Source organism: Macaca fascicularis, chromosome 5 (genome assembly GCF_037993035.2).
Source record: "Macaca fascicularis isolate 582-1 chromosome 5, T2T-MFA8v1.1".
In the NCBI taxonomy this organism is placed as follows: Eukaryota; Metazoa; Chordata; class Mammalia; order Primates; family Cercopithecidae; genus Macaca; species Macaca fascicularis.
The window spans coordinates 189,912,781-189,940,116 of record NC_088379.1 but is presented as its reverse complement, the minus strand read 5'-3'; the positions used below and the strand labels follow the sequence as shown (position 1 = coordinate 189,940,116).

Here is a 27,336-nt window from a genome sequence, read left to right as displayed (position 1 = left end):
TGGGACAACAGGCATGCGCCACCATGTCCAGCTAATTATTGTATTTTTTTGTGGAGATGGGATTTCGCCGTGTTGCCCAGGCTGGTCTCGAGTGCCTGGGCTCAAGCAATCCTCCTGCCGAGGCCAACCAAAGTCCTTGCAATCCCAAAGGGATTCCATGTGTGAGCCACAGCAACTGGCCTTTCAGTCATTTTTTTAAAGTTTTAACTATTCAAGTAGATATTTAATATAGCTCATTGTGATTTTAATTGTATTATTTTGACTAATAATTAGATTGAACACTTTTTTAGAATTTTTCAACTTTTAGATATAGAGGGTACATATGCAGGTTTGTTACATGTATATTGTACCCAGGCAATGAGCATATTACCCAATGGGTAGTTTTTCGGTCCACGTCCCATTCCTTCCCTTCCCCATCTGGTAGTCCACAGTGTCTATTCCCATGTTCATGTCCGTGCATGCTCAGTGTTTAGCTTCTACTTAGAAATGAGAAGATTTTCCGTTTCTGTGTTAATTTGCTTAGGATTATGGCCTCCAACTCCATCCACGTTGCTGCAGAGGACATGATTTCATTATTTTTATGGCGTGTCATGTTCCTTGGTGCATATGTACCACATTTTCTCTATCCAGTCCACCACTGAAGGGCACCTCGGTCAATTCCATGTCTTTGCTATTGTAAATAGCATGGAGATGAACATACAATTGCATGTGTATTTTTGGAATAAGGCTTTATTTTCCGTTGGGTATATACCCAGTAATGGGATTGCTGGGTCAAATGGTAGCTCTGTCTTCAGTTCTTTGAGGAATCTCCAAACTGCTTTCTGCAGTGGCTGAACTAGTTTACATTCCCATCAACAGTGTATAAGCATTCCCTTTTCTCCACAGCCTCTTCAGCATCTGTTGTTTTTTGACTTTTTATGATAGCCATTCTGACTGGTGTGAGATAGTATCTCATTGTGGTTTTGATTTGCATTTCTCTGATAGTGATAACGAACATTTTTTCATGTTTCTTGTCCACTTACATGTCTTTTGAGAAGTGTCTGTTCATCTCCTTTGCCCATTTTTTTTTTTAAGGTGGAGTCTTGCTCTGTGGCCCAGTGCTCTGCACTGGAGTGGTGCGATCTCGGCTCACTGCAACCTCCGCCTCCCGGGTTCAAGCGAGTCACCTGCCTCAGCCTCCCAAGTAGCTGGGACTATAGGTCTGTACCACCACGCCCAGCTAATTTTTGTATTTTTAGTAGAGATGGAGTTTCACCGTGTTGGCCAGGCTGGTCTCAAACTCCTGACATTTTGCCCTTTTTTTGAGATGGAGTTTTGCTCTGTCGCCCAGTCTGGAGTGCAATGGTATGATCTCAACTCACCACAACCTCCGCCTCCCGGGTTTATGCGATTCTCCTGCCTCAGCCTCCTGAGTAGCTAGGACTACAGGCGTGCACCACGACTCCCAGCTATTTTTTATATTTTTAGTAGAGATGGGGTTTCACCATGTTGGCCAGGATGGTCTCAATCTCCTGACCTCATGATCTGCCCGCTTTGGCCTCCCAAAGTGCTGGGATTACAGGCTTGAGGCACCACGCCCGGCTGATTTTGCCTATTTTTTAATGGGATTATTTTTTGCTTGTTGATTTAAGTTCCTTGTAGATTCTGGATATTAGTCCTTTGTCAGAGGCATTGTTCATGAATATTTCCTCCCATTCTGTAACTTTACTCTGTTGACAGTTTCTTGTGCTGTGCAGAAGCTCTTTAGAATAGTGAGGTCACGCATGTCAATTTTTGTTTTGTTGCAGTTGCTTTTGAGGACTTAACCAAAAATTCATTGCCAAAGTCAATGTTTAGAGGGGTATTTGCTAGGTTTTTCTCTAGGATTTTTTTTTTTTCCCTTGAGACAGAGTCTGGCTCTGTCACCTAGGCTAGAGTGCAGTGGCTCACTGCAACCTCCGCCACCCTGGTTCAAGTGGTTCTCCTGCGTCAGCCTCTTGAGTAGGGTGCCACCGTGCCCGGCTACTTTCTGTATTTTCAGTAGAGTTTCACCACGTTGGCCAGGCTAGTCTTGAATTCCTGACCTCAAGTGATCCACTCACCTCAGGCTTCCAAAGTGCTGGGATTACAAGTGTGAGCCCACTGCGCCTGGCCTCTTCTAGGATTTTTAGAGTTTGAGGTCGTACATTTAAATATCTAATCCATCTTGAGTTAATTTTAGTACATGGTGAAAGGTATGGGTCTGGTTTCAATCTTCTGCATATGGCCAGCCAGTTATCCCAGCACCATTTACTTAACAGGGAATTCTTTTCCCACTGCTTGTTGGTGATGGCCTTGTCGAAGATGAGATGGTAGTAGGTGTGAAGCTTTACTTCTGAGTTTTCTCTTCTGTTCCATTCTATTCTACTCTGTTTTTGTACCAGTACCATGCTATTTTGGCCACTGTGCCCGTGTGATGCCTCCAGCTTTGTTCTTTTTACTTAGAATTGCTTTGGCTATTAATACTCGCTCTTTTTTGGTTCCATATGAATTTTAGAATGGTTTTTTTTTTTTTTTTTTTCCTAATTCCATGAAGAAATTAGAAGAAATGTTGGTAGTTTGATAGAGATAGTGTTGGGTCTGTAAATTCCTTTGGGCAGCATGGCCATTTTAACATCTTTCAACCCATGAGCATGGAATGTTTTTCATTTATTTTTGTCATGTCTGATTTCCTTCAGCAGTGTTTCATAGTTCTCCTTCTAGAGATCTTTCACCTCCTTGGTTAGCTGTATTCCTAAGTATTTCATTTTCTTTGTGGCTATAATAAATGGGATTGTGTTCTTGATTTGCCTGTCAGCCTGGATGTTACTGGTGTAGAGAAATGTTACTGATTTCTATAAATTTACGTTGATTTTGTATCCTGAAATCTTATTATAATTGTTCATCAGTTCTAGTAGCCTTTTGGCAAAGTCATTAGGGTTTTCTAGATATAGAATCATATTGTCAGTAAAGAGAGATAGTTTGGCCAGGCGTGGTGGCTCATACCTGTAATCCCAGCACTTTGGGAGGCCAAGGCAGGCAGATCACGAGTTCAGGAGATCAAGACCATCCTGGCTAACACAATGCCTGTCTCTACTAAAAATACAAAAAATTAGCCAAGCATGGTGGCACGCGCCTGTAGTCCCAGTTACTTGGGAGGCTGAGGCAGGAGAATCGCTTGAACCTGGGAGGCAGAGGTTGCAGTGAGCTGAGATCGTGCTACTGCAATCCAGCAGCCTGGGCAACAGAGCAAGACTCTGTCTAAAAAATAAAATAAAAATAAAAAGAGAGAGAGAGAGAAATAGTTTGATTTATTTTCCTTTTGGATTCCTTTTATTGCTATGGCCAGGACTGCTAATATTCTGTTGAATAGGAGTGCTGAGAGCAGGCATCCTTGTCTTCTTCCAGTTCTCAAGGGAAACCCAGCTTTTGCTTGTTCAGTATGATGTTGGCTGTGGGTTCGTCATTGAGGGCTCTTATTATTTTGATGTATGTTCCTTCGATGCCTAGTCTATTGAGGGTTTTTTTTTTTTTTTAATTATGAGGGGATGTTGGATTTTACCAAAAGCTTTTTCTGTGTCTATTGAGATGATCATATGGTTTTTGCTTTTAATTCTGTTTATGTGGTAAATCACATTTATTGATTTACATATGTTGACCCAGCCTTGCATCCTAGGAATAAAGCCTAATTGATCCTGGTGAATTAACTTTTTGATATGCTGTTGGATTCAGTTTACTAGTATTTTGTTGAGAATTTTTGCATCTGTGCTTATCAGGGATATTGGCCTGAAGAGTCCTTTTTTTGTTGTATCTCTGCCAGATTTTGGTATCAGGCTGATGCTGGCTTCAAAGAATGAGTTGGGGAGGATCCCTTCCTGTTGGTTTTTTTTGGAATAGTTTCAGTAGGATTAGTACTAGTTCTTTTTTGTATGTCTGGTAGAATTTGGCTGTGAATCCATCTTTTGCAGGGTTTTTTTTTTTTTTTTTTGAATTTTTATTTTTGGTAACAGATTCTATTTCAGAGCTTGATATATTGGTCTATTCAAGGTTTCAGCCTCTTCCTGATTCAATCTTGGGAGATAGTGTGTTTCCAAGAATTTATCCATTTCCTCTAGATTTTAAATTTTGTGTGCATAGTTGTTCATAGTATTCTCTGAGGATCTTTTGTATTTCTGTGGGATGAGTTGTAATGTCATCTTTGCCATTTCTGATTATACTTACTTGGATCTTTCTTCTTTGTTAATCTAGCTAAGCTAGCATTGTATTAATCTCCCCCCCCCCCCCAAAGAACTCTTGGTTTCACTGATCTTCTGTATGGGTTTTTTTGTTCGTTTGTTTTTGAGACAGGGTCTCGCCCTGTCCCCCAGGCTGGAGTGCAATGGCGCGATCTTGTCTTACTGCAACTTCTGCCTCCCAGGCTCAAGCAATCCTCCCTCCTCAGCCTCCCAAGTAGCTGGGACTACAGGTGCACACCACCATGCCAGGACGATTTTTGTATTTTTAGTAGAGATGGGGTTTCACCATGTTGGCCAGGATGGTCTCGAACTCCTGACCTCACGATCCACCCACCTCGGCCTCCCAAAGTGTTGGGATTACAGGCATGAGCCACCACGCCCATTCTAAACTTTCCTCTTAATACTGCTTTAGCTGCATCCCAGAGATTTTGGTAAGCTGTGTCCCTATTTTCATTAATTTCAAAGTGCTTTTATTTCTACCTTAATTTCGATGTGTATCCAGGAGTTATTCAGGAGCAGGTTGTTTAATTTCCATGTATTAGTGTAGTTTTGAGAGATCGTGGTATTGGTTTCTATTTATATTGTACTGTGGTCTGAGAATGTGTTTGGTATGGTTTCAGTTTGGGTTTTTTTTATTTTTGGAGACTTGCTTTATGATGGAGCCTGTGGTTGGTCCGTGTGTTGTGTGTGCAGATGAGAGGAATGGATATTCTGTGGTTGCTGGCGGAGTGTTCTGTGGAGATGTCTGTGAGGTTCAGTTGGTCAGGTGTTGAGTTTAGGTCGAGTTTCTTTGTTAGTTTTTCTGCCTGGATGATCCGTCTACTGCTGTCAGTGGGGTGTGGAAGTCTCCCACTGTTCTTTTGTGGTTGTCTAAGTCTTTTCATAGGCCAAGAAGACCTTGTTTTATGAACCTGGGTGTTCCAATGTTGGGTGTGTATATTTAAAATAGTTAAGCTTCTTGTTGGATTATGCCTTTTATCATTATGTAATGCCCTTATTTGTCCTTCTTAATTTTTATTGGTTTAAAGTCTGTTTTATCTGATACAAGAATAGTGACTCCTGTTCTTTTTTGATTTCTCTGTGCATAGTAGATCTTTCTGCAACCCTTTGCTTTGAGCCTGTGGTGTCTTTACTTGTGAGCTTGGTCTCTTGAAGACAGAAGATGGATGAGTCTTTTTTTTTTTTTCTTTGAGACAGGGTCTTTTTCTGTTGCCCAGGCTGCAGTGTGGTACAAACATGGCTCACTGCAGCCTCAACCTGGGCTCAAGCAATCGCCCCTCCTCAGCCCCCCAAGTAGCAGGACTACAGGCGTGTGCCACCACACTTGGCTGAATTTTTTTTTTTTTTTGTGGAGACAGGGTTTCGCCATGTTGTCCGGTCTGGCCTTGAACGCCTGGGCTCAAGCAGTTCTGCCTATCTTGGCCTCCCAAAGTACTGGGATTACAGGCACAAGCCACCCTGCCAGGTCCCTTCCCGGATATTTTTAATGTTACTTCAGTCATTAAAGGTTGTATGTAACATATCTGAAATGCTTGGACAGAAGCGTTTTGGATTTTCGGTATTTTCAGATTTTGTAATATGTGCATATACATAATGAGATGCCTTGGGGATGGGACCCAAGTCCAAACATGGAATTCATTTATGTTTCATATACACAGTACACACATAGCCTAAAGGTCATTAATACAGTATTTTTAATAATTGCATGCATGACAAAGTTTTGACTGTGACCCATCACAAGGTCAAGTGTGGAATTTTCTATCTGTGGCACTATGTCAGTGCTCGAAAAGTTTTGGATTTTAGACCATTTTGGTTTTCAGATTTTTGGATTAGGGATCAAGAATGAAAATTGTTTTTCCCAGGTGCAATGAACATATTGTTATTTTTCCCTCAAACATGAAGGCATAAAACCTTGGCATTCTCACTGATAAACATTTTTTTTTCTTCTTCTTTAGACGGAGTCTTGCTTTGTCACCAGGCCGGAGTGCAGTGGTGTACTCTCAGCTCACTGCAACCTCCATCTCCCAGTTTCAAGCGATTCCCCTGCCTCAGCCTCCCGAGTTGCTGGGACTACAGGTGCATACCACCACGCCTAGCTAATTTTTGTATTTTTACTGTAGAGATGGGGTTTCACCATGTTGGCCAGGATGGTCTCGAACCCCTGACCTCGTGATCCGCCCACCTCGGCCTCCCGAAGTGCTGGGATTATAGGCGTATGCCACCGTGCCTGGCCTGATTAACCTTTTTCTTCAATGTCTGTATCATGTCCTTTCTGTTCTTCAAAACACATTACTCATTTTCATTGCCATCATTCTAATCCATGCCTTCATCACATCACATTTGGGTTACTAAAATAAGCTTTTAGCTAGAAAAAGCTGAGGAAACACTGACTTAAGATTATATGTTATGTGGTGTGTTACTTAAGTCACGTCTCACATATTTTTAGTCTGTTTTACTTGCCTAATAAAAGAAAGCCCCTGAGAGCAAGGACCATATGAAGCTTTTGCATTGGTTATGGCATTCAGGCTGACAGGAAGCCATACATGGGTGTCACTCAATATGTGTGATTCATCAGTGACTGCAAAAATGGCAAAACTAAACTCATCTAATCCTTAAAGGGCTACGAAAATTAAAATGACTATGTAGAACACACAAAAGTCACACACGAGATGTTTGATGTGAGGCATGTTAGAGGCATTTTGTTGTTGTTTAGGGACAGATCTGACCCTGTCTCCCAGGCTGGAAATCAGTGGTACAATCAGAGCTCACTGCAGCCTCCCTCCTCAGCCTCTTGAGTAGCTAAGACTACAGGCATGTATCACCACACCCACCTAATCTTTTATTTTTTGTAGAGACAAGGTCTCCTTATGTTGCCCAGGCTGGTCTCGGGCTTCTGGGCTCAAGTGATCCTCCCACCTCGGCCTCCCAGAGTGCTGGGATTATGGACAAGTCACCATGCCTGGCTGGTGATCTTTCTACAATGTTTATGACTTCAAAAATGGTAAGACAGCTGATTCCCATTATTCACAGGAGTTACATACTACAAAGTTGAGGCAAACACTGAAACATTTTGCCAAGCGGAAATACAAGGTTAGGTTCCCATGAGCCGCTGGTCACAAAAATCATACATAACCTTGTTTTATGTATTTACACTTAAAGACACCTTATTTAATATATATTGCTGATGGTTAACACTGAGCTCATGGCCCAGGCCCGAAGCCAGCTATTCTGACACATGCATTTTCCACAAGGCATGTTTTAGCCCTCCTGTGCTGAGGAACAGCACTTGTGCACTCTGCTTGGGGGTTAATTGGCAATGATTGTGCCTCAGATAAACCGCATTGGCCACTGCACAAAGCTTGGGGGCCTTTTTAAACAGCAGAATTACTGTAGCATGAAGTAAACACGTGAACAGGATGCTTGTTTACAGGATGAGGCTGAAATGAAAAGGCCGGGTAAGTGTCACCTTGTTCCACTCCAGCTGGGGACATGTGTGTCAGGCAACATCGCTGTGTGTCCAAGGACCTTAAAGTGGTTACAAATAAAGTTTGTCAGTGAAGCCAGTTTACAGATATGTAATCTGTGAATGAGATCAACTATACTTTATTGTGGATTAATAAAATTACTGCTATTCAGGAGGAGCAGAAAAGCAAAGAATCTTTATGACACGGTAGACTTTGTTCAATTTTATTTAAGGGCTTGAAATTTGTATTTAAGGCAGCCGTAAGTTTTTATTCATTGCATTATACAACTCCAACAAGCCTGTCTGGCCACCCCCACGGTGCTTTGCATGTTCAGGATTTCACCCGAACTGATGAAACCCTCTCCCAAGTATTTTGTAGGTTCCCTGTGCTTTTTAGATGCACCTTCCCTTCTCGCTCCTTCTTACATCCAACAGAAACTTGCTACACACCTTCTCCAGCCTGGGCATTATCGCAGGTGTAGAAGATAAGTCCTTCTTGCGGTGCTTGCATTCTCTTGCAGCCTTGCACCTTGTGGGTGTTTAGTAAATGCCACCTCAACACAAGGGATACCACATATTTTACAGAATAAAATGGAACGGAAGCAGTCGCTCAGTTAATTGAGATTTCAACACAAATACTTGAGACAAGTTTTTACTGTTTTAGTGTCCAATTGTTACCGTTATGGACTCACTCATGTTGTATCATCCTCCATAATTTTTCTCATACATTTAAAATAAGGTCTTAAAAAGATGTAAGATGCCAATAGGTGAGGCTTTAGGGGAGAAAATACCTAAAAATGATTGGGGCAGGGGGTGGTGGCGGTGAGGGAGGGCTGCGCCTAGGAGAGAGCTGTGTGGGAAACAGGGCTGATGAGAAATTCCTGGGGCGGGTACCCAAGAGTCGGATGCTCAATTCGAGGTTGCCACTTTTACGTAAACCAGACCTTCCAGCATGACACAGCTTTGCACAGTGATGGTATGGCATGAGGGTAGGTTAGTGAGGGAAGTACTGCCTGTTCTCCTGCCAGATCCCAGCACTCTGTCAGAGGCTGAGGGTTCTAGGAATTCCTGGTGAGTTAAGTGGCCTCGGTAAGGAACTGGCTCAGCAGGGCCTGGGGTAACGTTCATTAGAGATAACCTCAGCAGGAAGTGGGAGGGCCGACATCTGGGTCACATGCAGAATGTGGACAATGTGCACTACTTAATAAATGTTCATGCCTCTTCCCTCCCCCTTCCATGCCAAGATTAAAGACCAGAACACAATTATGTTTCTTGGTTGGGTTGGGAGCATGCACTGTTCATTCATTGTGTCAGGTCTCCCTCCTCCTAAACTTGGGCCCTGCTTTGAGATACACTCCATGAAAGTACTTGCCTACTAGCCTGCCCTGCTTTTATTCCCTATCAGCGACAGGATTTGGATCCTCATATTATCCTTAGAATGAAAAGCAACAGGAGGACAATGGATCCAGGAGGCCTCTAACTGCACATGTGCTACCTCACCTCTAGGACACAGGATGGAGAGGTACCTTCTTTTTAGCCCTTTAGACTCTATTGGCCTAGATATCTACTAGGTAAGGTCAGATGTGATCCTGGATTTTATAAAACTCAGACCTTGGTAACTGTGGTAAAAGCAACACAGCTAATTTTTAGCTGGGGAGGCAGGAGTGAGTTCGTGGAAGGGCTTGGTAAGCAAGGTAAAGAACAGAGACCAACCCCCACCACCCAACCACCCGTTAGAAAACACCGAGAAGACATTTGCCTGCCTTTCAAGCTTTGCCAAGGATACAGGGACTTATCACAATGAGTGACTTCAGACCAGGAGTTCAAGACCAGCCTGGCCAACGCAGTGAAACCCCATCTCTAATAAAAATACAAAAAATTAGCTGTGCGGTGGTGCACACCTGTAATCCCAACAGGTCTTCCGATTAGTCACAATCCAGGAGACTAGAGCAACTGTTTGGTCTTTTCCTGGTCCCAAAGTGTGAACTTTCCAACCTGAAATTCTAAGTATTTTCCCCTGGCTCACAAATCTCGGAGGGGCAAATGCAAAACTGACTTCCTGTAGGTCTTGATAAATTCTTACAGAAGTACTGAAGGATGCTTTCCACACCCATGCTTCTAAATCTAGTTATTTTCTTTCAAAGTCTCCATCTCCCACCACTCCCTCCCCCGATTTCATTTCCTTTCTATTCCTTCTCAAGCAAGATGTACTGTCTTAAATTATCTAACAATGGCATCTCACCTTTTCTCCCCTCCTATCTTTTCTCCCTTCCACGGGGCCTAAGAGGTATTAAATACTAGCTTGATAACTGCTGCTATGGACTGAATGTGTCCCTTCAAAATTCATCTGTTGAAATCTTAACCCCCAAAGTGGTGGTGTTTGGAGGAAAGGCATTTGGGAGGTAACTGGGTCATGCGGGTAGAGCCCTCATGAATGGGATTAGTGAGATTATAAAAGGGACTAGAGAGAGCTCTGTCGCTCTTTCTGTCATGTAAGGATACAAGAAGTCAGTAATCCACAACCCAGAAGAGGGCCCTCATTAGAACCTGACCAAAGAGGCACTTTGATCTTGGACCTCCGGTCTACAGAACTAAGTTTCTGTTGCTTATAGGCCATCAGTCTACAGTACTTTGTTATAGTGGCCTGAACTAAGACAACTGATTTTTTTTTTTTTAAGACAGGGTCTTGCCCTGTTGCTTAGGATGGATGTGGTGGCCATCTCAGCTCACAGTGACCTCTGTCTCTCAGGTTCAAGCGATTCCGGTGCCTCAGCCTCCCGAGTAGTTGGGATTAAAGGTGTGCACCACCACATCTAGCTAATTTTTTGTATTTTTATTAGAGATGGGGTTTCGCTGCATTGGCCAGGCTGGTCTTGAACTCCTGGTCTGAAGTGATAAGCCTGCCTCTGCCTCCCAAAGTGCTGGGATGACAGGTGTGAGCCACCGCACCTGGCCTTGACTTTCAATGAACACTCTCCACTTATCATAAAATTCTAGGTGTCACAGTTATCTAAAGGGATGAAAACAGAGCATTTCCTAATCATAGAAAATTCTCCAGACTGTGACTTAAAGCTTTTAGCAGAATCTCAGAATTTCTAAAGACTGCAGGAAAGTGCCTAAAACAAGGCAGGATTACAAAAGCCATTGTCACTTTCTAGCCTACAGCAACACTGGGTAAGATAGAATATGACCTGCCTGAGTTTGAAAAATGGAACTTTAAGCATTGTATGTTCTCATATAATACATACTCAATATAATATCTAGCATTTAGAAGCTTGGCCACTGACTGATAAATGAATCATGCTAGAAAATATACATTTTTGATCTTTTAAAAACGCATTTTACAGTTAATAAGAGTTCAATAAAATAGAAAACGTGCATTAAGTGGTCTTTATTGATGTTTCACATTCAGTTATTTCTTATCACTTCTTCAGTTAATTGTACAAGTATGATAAATTATTTTCTATTTGCTGTGGAAATTTAAATGTAAAATAAATACAAAATACATCTGTGGTTTAATGAACACTCAATGAAGCATCTTTTCTGAGGTATTCCTTTCAGTCTGGTTTTATCCCAGATCTTTGTACTTCCCCTAGGAATAGTCTATTAAACCACACAATGGATCTGTGAACTTGTGGATCAAGGTCACTGTAAATCAGTGAACTTGTGTTTTAATTACATTAGACATACTTTTTGATCTCATCATACAACACCAATACAAAAGCACCACCCATGCCTCTCAACACATTGGACCAGGCACCTTTGAAGAAGGCCTTGGCTCCTTCATCTTTTGCAATCTTCCTCCAGCAGTCAACTGTCCCCGTGTACATAATATCAGCTGTGGAAACAAACGGTGAGGGCTCCATAACGCTGGGGGAAAGAGACCTTTCCTCTGAAAGATACCTGCACACACTGTTACCAGCTGTATAAAATCAGGGTCATCTGGGCATGGAGTCCCAGCTCCATGCAACATTCCACTGGACATGTCCTTCCTTGCTTAACTGGCAGGCTGGGCCTCCTGTCATTCCTACTCCATTAGTTCAAGGTCAGTGAAGAACTGGGGCAATTAACCAAGTAATTCACAGACTGCCCGACTGTGAAACAAGAAGGGCGCAGAGCAGCAGGAGTATTACGCTACGTGGTTACTTTGTTTCATGGAGGACCAAACTGCGGCCTAGCGTCAGATGATACTGCACAAGGTTATGCAGTTAAAATAAAAGGCTGTAACGAGTTGAAACATATGAAACTGCTAACATTGGACTGTTTTTGATTTTTAAAGTGGCAATTTCATATGGTTCACCCTATAGAAGCCAAAACTTTTTATGGCACAACAGATTGCTTCAGGCCATCTCTACCCAGCCAAACACCCCATCCCACTAACACCTGTAAGTCAGAGGGAAGCGAGAGTTCTCCGTAAGCAGCAGCTACTACTTCTCCCCAGCTGTTGCACCCAGGCTCATAGGGAAGAGGGCCTAGGGTCTCTACAACGCTAGATACCTAGTTAAATTCACATCTAAGTATCTTTCTGTTGATGTTCTTACCATCTCTTTAATAAAATGGAAAAAACTTTTCCCTAATAGGATAGTTGAGAATGTCAACTATCCTATTAGGGGGAAATTAATACAATCTTTCTTCCCTAAGTCCTTATCAAATAATTTTGAAAATTAATTTCCAGTCAGGAAGACTGAAAGGAACACTGTAAAACGTTCTCCTCGGGCAAAAATAAAGAGGTTTAGATGAGTAGAGCACCAGCTTACCCCCTTTCCGGCCGGACTGCATCATCATCCTACGACGAACAGTGTCGAAGGGGTAGGACACCAGCCCTGCGACTGCCGTCACACTCTGGGCAATCATCCAGCTCACAAAAATGTGCACGTTCTTGGGGTCAGGCAGCATCCCTGTGGACAGAGCCAAGAAGCCGAACGGCTATGAAGCGACTGTTCTCAGCAGAAAGCAGGTGGAGGGAGAGAGGCCACCGCACCTCCAGCTGCACGCTCTGACCTTGCGGGGAACCTGCCCCTGTGCAGGTGCCTCACGTATGAGCAGGCGGCCAGCAAAGGTGGCTGCTGCCGTCTCTGGACCCCGGGGAGCCAGTGCTCTGCTCATATGCAGGGCACTGGAAGTGGCTTCAAGTTAAACTCAGTAACTGCTATGGCTGTGTCTAGAGGGAGACAGGCTCCCCCTTCCTCCTCTCTTAATAACTAAAGGCCAGAGTGTATTTCAGTAGAGGACACGAAGACTGCTTTAGCTATTAATTTATGCACACCACCTCCTCATTCAGAAGCCTCAATTATCCCAGAGACTAGAAAAAAACAAGATGGATATATATCAAGTCCTTTGTGAGTTACAGATCCCGTAGGATCCTCTATCCACACCGCCCTCCTTCTCCCCTGATGCCCCTCTCTCACCCTTGGCAGTATCATAGACTCCGAAGTAGGCAGCTCTGTAGATAATGATGCCTTGGACAGAGACGTTGAAACCTTGGTAGAGACCCCTCAGGCCATCAGACTTGAAGATCTTGATGATACAGTCGCCCAGACCATGGAACTCACGCTGGGCGGCACCCTTGCCCACGTCGGCAGCCAACCTGGTCCTAGCAAAGTCCAGCGGGTAGACAAAGCAAAGGGAGGTGGCCCCAGCGGCCCCACCAGATGCCAGGTTACCAGCAAAGTAGCGCCAGAACTGCTTATGCCGATCCACACCCCCTAAGAAGAGCTGCTTGTACTTGTCCTTGAAGGCGAAGTTGAGAGCTTGGGTGGGGAAGTAACGGATCACGTTGGCCAGGTTACCCCTCCAGAAGGAGAGAAAGCCCTGCTCCTTGGGGATTCTCACCACACAATCAATGATCCCTTTGTACTGCTTCTCAGCACTGATCTGTTTGCTGGCATGCTGGACCTGGTGGAGGGGAGGGTGGGTGATAGAGGACAGGCAGGGCAGAGACAGGGGAAGAGGACAGGAGAAAAAAGAAGGTTTGCACTTCCTAGATTTTTTTTTTTTTTTTGAAGAAAAAAAGGATGAGGAAATCAAATGGATACTGAGGACATGTAAATGGATACTGTTATCCATGTTAGTTACTAGATAACAAGCCAAAATAATCCAATGTGGCTTCAATTATTAGGGTATTTGAGGGAAAAGGTGTTGCCCCAAATAAACTGAAGAGGTGACTGAATTGTATAAAGCTAGCCATTTATCTATTTCACTTTCCCTAGGTCTGAGAACTGTATGAGGGGCTTACTGGGGGACAGAATGAGTAACACTCCCTGCTTCAAAGGGCTTTGGATTTAATAGACATGATGGCCAAAAAATGACAATTTCTCAGTGTCACTCTGATCACCCTGGAGATGAGGATCTCTAGTAGATGCTCTAATAGAGGAAGGAGAATAAATCCACTAAGCATTAGGGCTCCAAAGTTTTCAAGCAGACAATCCAAGTAATCAATTATTGAGGGTTCGCTGCCTTTGTGAGCAATTTGTGGGGGGTTTTGTTAGCAATTTTGACTCCCAAATTGGGCTCTTCCTCATTGAGGGGCCCTGACCTTTTGGGCAGGTGGAGAAAAACAGGAGGATGATGATAAGCCATTCAGCGACCAGGTAGGGGAGGAAAAGATTTGGAGACAGGATGATCTGAGTTTATTCCGAAAATTGTTTCTTAACATTTCAAAACCTCAGCTTCATCTGTAAAATGGAGAAGAAAAACTCTCTCACAGAGGTTACATAAAGATGAAGGCGTCAGCCTGCATACAGCACTGTGCGTGAGATACGATAAGGGAATTCCTGCGTGATGATTATTTTGGTGTTTTCATTGTAAAGGTGCGTGCGCATAAGACGGTGCCAAAAATACTGGCAATCACTAGGTGCCTCCAGGCCTGAGTGCACGCCCGTGCTGTCACGGGCGCAGGATCTGGCACACGTAAACCGGCTCCGGGTGGGTTTCCATATATAGACACCCGAACGCCGGGCGCCACCCGACACCAGGAATCTGCGACTGACGCTGGACCTGTCTCTACGCAGAGGGCACCTTCTTCCCCCACAAGCGGGCGGGCGCCCGGGCCTGTGGCCTGGCGCAGATTTTCCGCGGCGCCCCGCACCCTGCAGCTCGCGCCGCATCGCGCGCCCCGCCCGGCCCACCTCGCCAGCGCCCGCGCCTCGCACCGCGCCCGCGCCACCCCTTGCACCGCGCCGTCCTCACCTGCAGCAGCAGTTTGACCCTCTCGATGGGGGCGACCGCGGTCTTGGAGACTGCAGCGGCGACACCACCGGCCAGGAAGTCCTTTAGGAAGCTCCAAGCGTGATCACCCATGGTGACAGCTCGACGCACTCAGCCCGCAGGCAGCCCGCTCGCGCTCTCGCCCACGCCCAGCCTGGCACCGCCGCGCAGTCCCCGACCCTGCGCGACGCGAAGGGGCCGCCGCCTAGCCCGCAGCCCCCCCTTATATCCGCGCCGGGCTCTCGCGAGAGGAGGCGGGTCGCGGCCGGCGCGCGCGCCGCGCATTGGCTGGGCATGAACGCGGCGCCCCCTCCTCCCGCTTCAGAGGGCATCGGGGGCGAAGGCGTTTCCGGGAGCGGGGCTGGGCCGGGGGCTGTCCCTGCAACTTGGGACATTTAAAGGGCACATTCATGTTATCTGTCCCGCCGAGCCCAAGGAACACCGTGTCACTGCGGCATGTGGGCCGCGTATTTATAGCACAAGCAGCCTTAGGCCGGGTTGAAGCCGGGGCAGACACCGGGCGGCTGCCTCCAGCGGAGCGTTCTTGACCCTCCGGCCTGCACGGGCCGCCCTCAGGCCCAGGGATTTCGAGCCGTTTCCTCCTTCTTGCATCTAAAGGCGCCCCCCACCAGAACTCACTGCCTGGATATGGGCTTCCTTAGAGCCGTGCGCTCCGGAGAGAATAAATGGCAATCCTCTCAGATACTGTGGTCACTCGATGCTGTGATTGCCTCATAGAATCTGACAAACTGCTGCCTCTCACTTCATTTCATTCAATCGTTCGTTCCATCATTCATTCTGCTGTTACATATTGATGTGTCTGGCACTCAGTGCCCACAGGAAAGGCCTGGTGCAGGGGGGACTAGGTGAATTCATACTTGTTTTGGCAAAACTCTGACTCTAAAACACAGGTCACTTCTTTTGTAAGCCCCTAAAGGGTTTAACGTACCACTCTGCTCTCAGCGGAATTTCAGCACATATCAGGGCAGAATGTTCTCAGTCAGCTGGTGCCTTCTTGAGGGTCAGTGCTGTCAGTCTTCCAGAGAAGATCCAGTCCTTAGCTGTATTTGCCTCTTTTTAATGGCAGCTGGGGTTGAGGAAATGCTATTTAATCCCAGGAAATTGATTGCAATTAATTTCTTAAAATATATAAATTTGAGCTTTTATTTTCCTTAGCTTGTTTTTTAGGCAGTTCATGTAACCATACAGCTTTTCAAATACAACTGTTCCTTCCCCTAGAATGACTGCAATTTGTTTTTAACTTTAAACTCTTTACTCAATGATCTTCCCGTGTTTGCTAATTTTCATTTGTACCTTTAACGAAGTTTATTGTTTTTATAAGCTTTTTCTTTATTATGTTTGCTGACATCATGTTAGAGGTTTATGGAGCTGCAGCTGTGTGTCACCTGGGCCTGGAGACTTTGGTATAGCAGAAGTCACTCCGGTTCCAGGGCCACAGAGGGCAAGCGTTTTTCTAAGAGTGGGGCAGGCTAGAGTTCCGCAATCCAGGTAAGCAGAATGAAAGCTAGGAACTAGTGCAAAGTTGCCTGAGGTCAGAGCAGACAGAAAGTCAAGACCTCGGAAGAGACAAACAGATAAACCATGTATGTGTTCATTCAACAGACTCTTGTTGAGCATTCACTGTGTCCCAAGAACCAAGTGTAGCCCTGCCGATTGAGTATAAGTAGACATGGCCCATCTCCAAAGACCTTAGAGTTCAGTGTATTCATCACTTGCTCCACTTTATCACAACTTCACTTACAGATTTCCATGGATCAGCATAATCCACACAGTAATCCTTTTTAATTATAATAGCGCACTGTATCCCATCCTGTAATATAGAGTTGCTTTTAAACCTCCATTTTCCTTTTAATTGTACATTAGAATTGTGTCTTATTTTTATTATGAAAAATAGGCCGGGTGTGGTGGCTCATGCCTGAAATCCCAGTATTTTGGGAGGCTGAGGCTGGCAGATTACCTAGGTCAGTAGTTCAAGAACAGCCTGGCCAACATGACAAAACCCTATCTCTACTAAAAATACAAAAATTAGCCGGACGTGGTGGCTCATGCCTGGAATCCCAGCAGTTCAGGAGGCTGAGGCACGAGAATCGCTTGAACCTGAGAGGCAGAGGTCATAGTGATCTGAGATCACTCCACTGCACTTCAGCCTGGGCGACAGAGAAAGACTCTCACTCAAAAAAAAAAAAAGAAAAGAAAAGTAATGCTGTTATATTGAAACTTGCACAAACTTCATTTTCTCCTCTAAGTTTTTTCTTCTCATATATTTCCCAAATGGAATGGATAGATTAAGATTTTTAAAGTTTTGTAGCTTTTGCTACATGTTGACAAATTGCTCTTCAGATGGGCTTTCTCTCACACTCTCCTCCAACACGGGCTTTCAAAAAACAGAGTTATTTGTGAGTTATTTATGAGTTTGAATTTGTATTTAATTACTATGAAGCTGTATATATTCCATATGATTCAATTGAATCTGACAGTTTGACAAAGTTTCCCTTTTGTGTAAACTTTTAATCTTCATTGACTACTGCTGGAGTGGAAGCAGAGTATTTATATTAACAACAATTCTTTATATATTTGGGGCACTAAATATGTGTTGAATGTTTTTCATTTTGTTGTTTTCCTTTTGGTATTTATTATATCGTTCTATTAGTGTTATGAACAGATTTATAGTATGATGATATACTTCATGTTCTGATGTAAATGTATCTCTTTTCTAGATATAGCAGTCTATTTACTCTAGTACATATATCAGTTTTTTTCTTCTACTTTGGGTAGCTATTTTTAAAATGTCTAACACCATGTTTTATATTGTATGGAGGTATAGGTCTAATTTCACTTTTCTCCATATCATGCGTGGGTATCCCAATACTAATTCTTAAGCAGATATTTTCTTCTCTCCATTATTTGTCTTATATTACTAAGTCTAGTTTGTCATATATTAAGTTGTCATAATAGCTTTAATTTATGAAATATCCACACTATGACATATTTATTTGATCTTCATTTTTAAAAAATAAGCTGATATATGATTCTACAATCACTTAAAAAATAAAGTTTTATCTGCTTATATGTCTGGATTAATTTTTACTATCAAGTTGTTCAATTATTTAAACATCACGGGAAGATATTAGACATTTAAATTAAATTAAATCTTAATTAACATACTAATTCAGGAAGTATTATCATCTTTGTTACACTTAATTTTACCAATCAGAGTTTTTGATGTTTTCTAAATGGGAGATATATTTCTCCTTAGCTACTCTCCAGTTACCCTGTTCTATAGAAGGAGTCATAGCTGGAATCCTTGACAAGAGGTTTTTCATGGAAACTCATACACTGTCCTCTGCCTCCATGGACTTTCTCAGAAAAGAGAGGCCTCAGATGCCCTCAGGAGCATGAGCTGCCTGGGGTCACAAGATCCTGGTATCACTTACACAGGCAGGGGAGAGAATGGTGCTCGGCAGAACACGTGTCCACCCGCCCAACCCAGTACTTAGTGGCTTTCTTCCAGCAGGAGAATGGACGAGGCATCTAGGAGATGAGAAGAAACTCTGCTTTCAATCGTGGATGGGGTCTTGCATGCTGGTGGGAACAGGGCCATGTAGAAATGAGAGTAGGGTGGAAAGCGAGCCTTTGGGATTTTTAGTGGAAGCTCTTATAGACTTAGTCTCTTACCAAACTGGGAATAGAGAATGGGAGTTGCTAAAGAGTAAGAGTCACAAGAAATAAAGAAAAACAATAAAAGATGTGCTTTTGGTGGTGATAACATAATGCCTGAGTGCAGGTGTACATTTAAAGTATTAGGAATTAGAACACACTACTACTATTTGTTCACATGGTAAATTTCAGCATAAGCAAAGAGGATCAAGATATTTATATGTGTATGTACGTATGTATGTATTTATTTATTTTAGAGACAGCATCTTGCTTTGTCACCCCGGCTGCAGCACAGTGGCACAATCACAGATCACTGAAACCTTGCACTCCTAGGCACAAGGGATCCTCCTGCTTCAGCCTTCTGAGTAGCTGAGACTACAGGCACATACCATCACACCTGGTTTTATATATATATATGGGTTTTTTTTCTTTTTTTTTTTAATTTGTGGGTTTTGCTGTGGTCTCCTGGTTTTGCTATGTTGCCCAGGCTACGTGGAGAAGCTTACATGCCAGGAACAGACATAGCTGTGGTGCCTACAGGCAATTCCAATGCAGCCTGGCAAGGACCCAAGGGGGGTTCTGGTTGTACTTTCAGCAGAGTGACTTTCAGTGTGTTGCCTCCATCAGAACTTGTACTTTTTACGTTTTACGAATGTTCGTGAAACAAAAAGTTTTGTTAGAAGGATTTGGCGCCTTATTATTTAAAGGAGGTGATTTGAGGGGGCAGAGGAGCCCTTGAATCATAGAAAAGACAGAGGGACTTCTCCTAGAAGGCACTCTGCTTCCGGGGGAAACTGATTCAGGTTGGCCTCTTGGTTGCTGGAGGCAGGGAGGCCTGGGGGACCCTGTAGCGCACCCTAATAAACACAGGCAGACCCTGTGCACTTCCTAAAGACAGATTCTGAGCCTTTCTTTTCCCACTTCCAATCTTAGCACCTCTCCTTACTTTGTTGAAGCCTCCAACCAGCACACTGAGTATCATACAACACAATGAAGCTAATGTTTATGCTCGTATAATAATGCCTTCCGACCATAACCACACACCTGCCAGGCTGGCATCTTCCAGTTTTGCCCACAGGCAACCTCTGTGAATAAAACCGTTACTCACCTGGAGCTGACTGGGTCCGTTATCTTTTTTGGGGGGGACGGAGTCTCGCTCTGTTGCCCAGGCTGGATGGAGTGCGGTGGCGCCATTTCGCCTCACTGCAAGCTCCCCTCCCGGATTTACGCCATTCTCCTGACTCAGCCTCAGGAGTAGCCACAGGCGCCGCCACCACGCCCGGCTAATTTTTTGTATTTTTAGTAGAGACGGGGTTTCACCGTGTTAGCCAGGCTGGTCTCGATCTCCTGACCTCGTGATCCGCCCGCCTCGGCCTCCCACAGTGCTGGGATGACAGGCGTGAGTCACCGCGCCCGGCCCACTGGGTCCGTTTTGTAAACACATTTTGAACTAGTGTTTTGTGTTTCACACATCCTATCATTTTTTAAAACACATGCTTTATTCCTGTTATTATTAAAATCAGTATGCAACAAATGTTATCAGAGACTATTTTTTTCATCTGTACTACTGAAGAACAATATGTTGCTATTTTAAGGAATGAGGATTTTTTCCATATGTGTTCTTCTACCTCATGACCCTTTCCGCATAGTCAGCTAGACATTCTGTGTCACCGCCACAGGAAAAAAAAAAATTCCGGAAGCAGAGGAAATAAAAGTCTATTCTCGGCAGTAGAATTTCCAAAGGAAGAGAAAAAACTGAAGTCCAGCGGACTTCGTAGAATACTTGAGGGAAAGCAAAAAGCTTTCCGCACACAGCCAGACACGGCGGCTCACGCCTGTAATCCCAGCACTTTGGGAGGCCGAAGTGGGCGGATCACCTGAGGTCCGGAGTTCGAGACCAGCCTGACCCACATGGAGAAACCCCGTCTCTACTAAAAATACAAAATTAGCCGGGTGTGGTGATGCACGCCTGTAATCCCAGCTACTCAGGAGGCCGAGGCAGGAGAATCGCTTGAATCCGGGAGGTGGAGGCTGCCGTGAGCCAGGAGCGGAGATCGCGCCATTGCACTCCAGCCTGGGCAACAAGAGCAAAACTCCGTCTCAATTTTAAAAAACGATAAAACAAAAAAACTTCCTGCTCAGCTACTCTTCCAAAGATTACATGAAGTTTTCCCAAACCTGGAGAGAAAGGAAGAAAGTTAGAGAGAAAGCAAAGAACGGGAGGCTCGCGTGGATCCCTGGGAAGGAGCGGCCTGGACTCGGCGCAGCGCAGGGAGGCACAGACGCCGGGAAGAACCGGCCAGGCGGTGTTCCCGCACACCCCGCACACAGCTCACGGCCAGCCCCGTTTATCCAAGCGCGGGAAGGGAGACGGAGAACAAACCCGGCACCTGAGGGATTTGCTTGTCTCCACCGTCCACACAAGGAAGGCAGCCTGCTGGAGTGAAGGTCCCCACAGAGCCCCGTTCAGTTTTTCCTGCTCTAATGTCTCTAATGTGGCCCAGGAGCAGCAGAACAACGTTTCCTTTTCAAGGCCGCCACAGTTAGCTGACAGCCAGCCCTGAAGAGCCTCAGGGTTGGAAGTGAGGAAAGCGTGACTTTGCTAGAACACCCTGATGGAGCACAGACTGAAGAGCGGAAGGGGATGCGCGGGTCCAGCCGGGCCAGATAAAGATCCGGACCACGCGCCCCTCCCCTCCCCTCGCCTTCTTAGTCATCCACGGGAGAGCAGTGGAGAGAAATGCGGGCCCAGGTTATTTCCACCGCTTGACAGAATGGTGACTGAATAGAAATTAAGTTGCCTTGCCCAGCTGAGTTTGTGGAGCAATATTTGTACTTACTGTATTCTCTTATTTTCAAAAAAACAATGTAACTGAAGACATCAGAATTTTGGAAACTTATTACTGTTCCTTGTTCTAGCAAGCACATTAAGAAGGAGACTGAGATTTAACTCTGTGTGTGTGTGTGCGTGTGTGTGTGTGCGTGTGTGTGTGTGTGTGTGTGCATTTGGGAAGTGCACTTCAGGGTGGTTTTCTCTATAAATCTTTGTGAAATTGGCTTACGAGGCCGGGCGCAGTGGCTCACACCTGTAATCTCAGCACTTCGGAAGGCTGAGGTGGGCAGACTGCCTGAGCTCAAGAGTTGGAGACCAGCTTGGGCAACGTGGCAAAACACCATCTCTAAAAAAAAAAAAAACCAAAAAAAACAAAAACAAAAACGAAAATCAGCCGGACATGGTGGTGCGCCTGTAGTCCCAGCTACTTGGGCTACTTGTGGGGGCTGAGGCGGGAGAATCACTTGAGCCCAGGAGATGGTGGCTGCAGTGAACCGTGTTCACGCCACTGTACTCCTGCCTGACAGATGGAGACCCCATCTCTCAAAAAAAAAGCTTATGAATTATGAATTTATATTAAATAGCTAAACTAAGTACAGCACTGACTCCTTTACTGTATAAACCTTACGCCTTCAACACAACATAGAGTCTTTCAGTAACTGCTTGTTGAATGAATAGGAAAAGAATGCACTTTAATTTCTGTGTCAGTGGCTGTCAGATTTCTGCAGTGAGGGAGAACCTGGAAAGCACCGCCATTTTTGTGCAGCACTGTGAAATGTAGGTACATGGAATGTCATCATATAAATGAAGCGTAGTTACACTAGCAGCAATGTGATCTTCTGTTACGTGTCTGCCTGCCATATAAAACAACAGTCATTTTAATGGTGGATTTATCAATTTCTCCCTTGAGGTCTGTTGAATTTTCCTTTATACATTTCAAGCCTTTTGTTTTTAAAGGCATACACGGGCCAGGCGTGGTGAGCCTGTAATCCCAGCACTTTGGGAGGCCAAGGCAGGTGGATCCCTTGAGGTCAGGAGTTTGAGACCAGCCTGGCCAACATGGTGAAACCTCATCTCTACCAAAAATACAAAAATTAGCCAGGCATGGTGGCAGGCACCTTTAAATCCCAGCTACTCGGGAGGCTGAGGCAGGAGAATTGCTTGAACCTGGGAGGCGGAGGTTGCAGTGAGCCAAGATCGCGTCACTGCACTCCAGCCTGGGTGACAAAGTGAGACCCAGTCTAAAAATAAATAAATAAATAGGCCAGGCACATTGGCTCATTCCTGTAATCCCAGCATTTTGGGAGGCTAAGGTGGGCAGATCACTTGAGGTCAGGGGTTTGAGACCAGCCTGGCCAACATGGTAAAAACTCGTCTCTACTAAAAATATAAAAATCAGCTGGGTGTGGTGGTGCATGCCTATAGTCCCAACTACCAGGGAGGCTGAGGCAGGAGAATTGCTTGAATCTGGGAGGTAGAGGTTGCAGTGAGCTAAGATAGTGCCACTGCACTCCAGCCTGGGCTACACAGTGAGATTCCATCTCTAATTAATTAATTAATTAAAAATAAAGACCTATAAAATTTGAATTGTTATATCTTTTTGGTGAATTTAACTTTTTATTATTAAGTTGTGGCCCTCTTTATCTGTAGTAATACTTTTTGCCTTAAAGTCGTTCCCCCCACAAATTAATAGAGCTATTTGTTTTCCTTTGGTATTTGCCTGGTTTATATTTTTCTAACCCTTTACTTTCAATCATTCTGTATAAGTATATCCCCTGTAAACCTCTATGTTTTCTTTCTCCTTCTCTTTTTTTTTTGAGACGGAGTCTCACTCTGTCGCCCAGGCTGGAGTGCAGTGCTGTGATCTCGGCTCACTGCAACCTCTGCCTCCTGGGTTCAAGCAATTCTCCTGCCTCAACCTCCTGAGTAGCTGGGATTACAGGTGCCCGCCATCACACCTGGCTAATTTTTGTAGTTTTAGTAGAGATGGGGTTTCACCATGTTGGCCAGGCTGGTCTTGAACCCCTGACCTCAGGTGATCCGCCCACCTCAGCCTCCCAAAGTGCTGGGATTACAGGAGTGTGTCACGTGCTCAGAAAAATTCTCATTATTTTAACTATAGAGTTTGGATCCATTTTCATTTATTATTACACTGATATTCTTTAATTTTTATTTTGAATTAATTATAGATTCAAAAGAAGTTGCAAAGGAATGACTGCCCATATTTTAAATTTTATTTCTGCCATTTTATTTTACACTTTTTGTCCTCCTTCTACGTGTCCTTGAAATTCATCATTTCCATTGCTTATTTACCATAACTATCCTATGCCAACTACTACATGTGTTTTTGAATTACATGTTAAGGGGCTAATGACACCATAATTGTTATTATTTTAGGTGGCTACTATTTTTCCAGGTTCCAAGGAGGCCAAGTTTCCCCCTCTTGGCTTATTTAGGCACTGAGTGTCTCTCAGGACTGTGATACCAGTTTATACACAGTTGCAGATAACACTGAAGTCAAATTAATAGTTCAATGTGCATAGCTTGCCACGGAGAAGCTCTGCTCCAGAAGAAATGCTTGCATTTCATGACATTATTCAATGTGGCCACTAGAGGGAGGTCACACATAGCTATTCTCAGAATAGTATTCTAAGTTTCTAATTTTTATCAAAGATCTGTCGATAGTACACAAAATTAAGGGAAAAAACCCAAACCCTTTCTATTTTTAAGAAGACATACAGTGCAGTCTTAAAATAATAGAGAAAATAATTAAGTCAAAGCAGAGATTTTCAAATGGGGAAAATGAAGCAAGACCCCAGTATATGCTGCTGCAGGAAATGCACTTGGTCAAAAGTAAAAAGATAGGCTGGGTGGGATGGCTCATCCCTGTAATCCCAGCCCTTTAAGAGGCCAAGACAGGAGGATTGCTTGGAGCCAAGGGTTGGAGAGCAGCCTGGGCAACATAGTGAGGCACCCTGTCTCTACACACACACACACACACACACACACACACACACACACAGAGGAATGAACTATTTTGGGGGAGGAGGGTGTTTCTTTTAAAAATTGTGGTAAAATATACATAATATTAAACTGATTTTTTTTTTTTCAATTTTTTTTTTTGAGACAGGGCCTTGCTGTTGCCCAGGCTGGAGTACAGTGGTGTGATCACAGCTCACTGCAGCCTCAACCTACTGGGCTCAAGCAATCCTCCCATCTCAGCCTCTCCAGTAGCTGGGACCACAGTCATGCTCCACTATACCTGACTAATTTGTATTGATGTATATTTTTTGTAGAGATGGGGTCTTGCTATGTTGCCTAGGCTGGCTTTGAACTCTGGGGCTCAACAATCTTCCCACCTTGGCCTCTCAGAGTGCTGGGATTACAGGCCTGAGCAACCACATCTGGCTGAAAATGGACTATGTTAACTTTTTTTTTTTTTTTTTTGGAGAAGGAGTCTCACTCTGTTGCCCAGGTTGGAGTGCAGTGGCATTATCTTGGCGCACTGCAACCTCCGCCTCCCAGGTTCAAGCAATTTTGTATTTTCAGTAGAGACAGGGTTTTACTATGTTGGCCAGGCTGATCTCCAATTCCTGACCTCAAGTGATCTTATAACCTAGACATTCCTTTCTATAGATAATAACTCTTTCAACCAATTGCCAATCAAAATAGGTTTATTTATTTATTTTTATTATTGTTATTATTATTTGAGACAGGGTCTTGCGCTGTAGCCCAGGCTGGAGTGCAGTGGCACGATCTCTGCTCATTGCAGACCCTGACTCTCAGTTCAAGCAATTCTCATGCTTCAGCCTCCTGAGTAGCTGAGACCACAGGCGTGTGCCACCACACCCAGCTAATTTTTTTATTTTTAGTAGAGACAGGGTTTCGCCATGTTGACCAGGCTGATCTGGCACTCCTGGCCTCTAGTGATCCACCCACCTCAGCCTCCCAATGTGCTGGCATTACAGGCGTGAGCCGCCACCACGAACAGTCACCAATCAGAATATGTTTAAATCCACCTATGACCTGGAAGCCGCTCTCCTCCTTCCAGTTGTCCTGCTCTTCCAGATAGAACTAATATAAACCTTACATTTACTGCTTGATGTATTATGTCTCCGTAAAACGTATAAATGCGAGCTGTACCCCAACCACCTTTGTACACGCCATCAGGACCTCCTGTGGCTAACCATGACAAAATAAACTTTCTAAATTGATTAAGACTTGTCTCAGATACTCTTTGGTTTACACTACAGATGATGAGAAAAGAAAAAGACAAGTAACCTAATCTAAAAATAGATCAGGCTTGAAGAGAAACGTAGGCTTCACAGAAGAGATCATACCCATAGTTAACCAGCATTTCAAAAGGTGTTCAACATCATTTCTCACCAGGGAAATGCAAATTATTAGGTTAAAACATGAAATTGCCGGCTGGGCACGGTGGCTCATGCCTGTAATCCCAGCACTTTGGGAGGCCGAGGTGGGCGGCTCACCTGAGGTCAGGAGTTTGGGACCAGCCTGGCCAACATGGTGAAACCCCGTCTCTACTAAAAATACAAATACAAAATTAGCCAGGCATGGTGGCGCAGACCTGTATTCTCAGCTACTCAGGAGGCTGAGGCAGGAGAATCGCTTGAATCTGGGAGGCGGAGCTTGCAGTGAGCTGAGATCGAGCCATTGTACTCCAGCCTGGGCAAAAAGAGCAAAACTCCATCTCAAAAATAATAATAATAAATAAATAAATAAATAAATAAATAAATAAATTGCCAATAAAGGACGGGGGCGGTGGCTCATGTCTGTAATCCCAGCACGTTGGGAGGCTAAGACAGGCGGATCACCTGAGGTCAAGAGTTCGCGACCAGCCTGGCCAGCATGATGAAACTCTGTCTCTATGAAAAATACAAAAATCAGCTGGGTGTGGTGGCGGGGGCCTGTAGTCCCAGCTACTCGGGAGGCTGAGGCAGGAGAATCACTTGAACCCAGGAGGTGGAGGTTGCAATCAGGTGAGATGGCACCACTGCACTCCATCCAGCGACACAGCGAGGCTGTCAAAAAAAAGAAAGAAAGAAAAGAGAGGGAAGGAGGGAAGGAGGGAAGGAGGGAAGGAGGGAAGGAGGGAAGGAGGGAAGGAGGGAAGGAGGGAAGGAGGGAAGGAAGGAAGGAAGGAAGGAAGGAAGGAAGGAAGGAAGGAAGGAAGGAAGGAAGGAAGGAAGGAAGGAAGGAAGGAAGGAAGGAAGGAAGGAAGGAAGGAGAGAAAGGAAGGAAGAAAAAAAGGAAGGAAGGAAGGAAGGAAGGAAGGAATTGCCAATAAATCCCAAAGTGGCCCATTAACAGCAATATCACATGAATCAACCTAAACAACAAGAACAGTGAGATACCATTGCACACTCCAGATTGCTAAAATAAAAACAGAATGCCAAGTGCTGGCAAGAAAGCGGAACAACTGGAATTCTCCCACATTGCTGGAAGAAAAATAAAATGGTACTTTGGAAAGCCATTTGGTAGGGTCCACTAAGGCTAAACATGCGCCTACCATCCGCCAAGTCCACTAAGATACAAACGGGACATTTAACCTGAGTAGCAGACAAAGCCGTCATAGGGACATGCGAACTAGAACGGCCTCGTGCAGGGACCTTTTTAATTGTTCTCCGCAAGCCGCAGAAAGAGGTACACAGTCAGCGCTCGGCATGTATTTCCAGGGAGCGGAGACACCAGGACCGCGGTAGAAAGCGTTGCTCAGGCAGCGCCCGGGGCGTAACTCGGTCACCCCTAGCTCTGACATGCTGAGAGGAGGATGAAGCGATTTGACATAGAAAGAATTGAGCGGCCTGCAGATTAACTCCTTTCTTGCAACTTCCTTCCCCTGCCAGGCCCATTTCTGGGGTTCAGAGAATCCCGATATCTCTGCGTGAACAGGGGCTCGCAGG

General features: G+C 44.6%; 1 protein-coding gene across 1 annotated transcript; it reads right to left on the bottom strand.

Moving 5' to 3' along the window:
• Nucleotides 1–11,071: 11,071 nt before the first annotated feature.
• Nucleotides 11,072–15,101, bottom strand: SLC25A4 (solute carrier family 25 member 4). The gene is made up of 4 exons (XM_005556412.4): nucleotides 14,884–15,101; nucleotides 13,104–13,590; nucleotides 12,453–12,593; nucleotides 11,072–11,533 (listed from the first exon to the last, which is right to left on the bottom strand). Exons 1-4 carry the CDS (start codon nucleotides 14,992–14,994, stop codon nucleotides 11,376–11,378), a joined length of 897 nt encoding a protein of 298 aa, XP_005556469.1. The 5' UTR covers nucleotides 14,995–15,101; the 3' UTR covers nucleotides 11,072–11,375.
• Nucleotides 15,102–27,336: the final 12,235 nt, after the last annotated feature.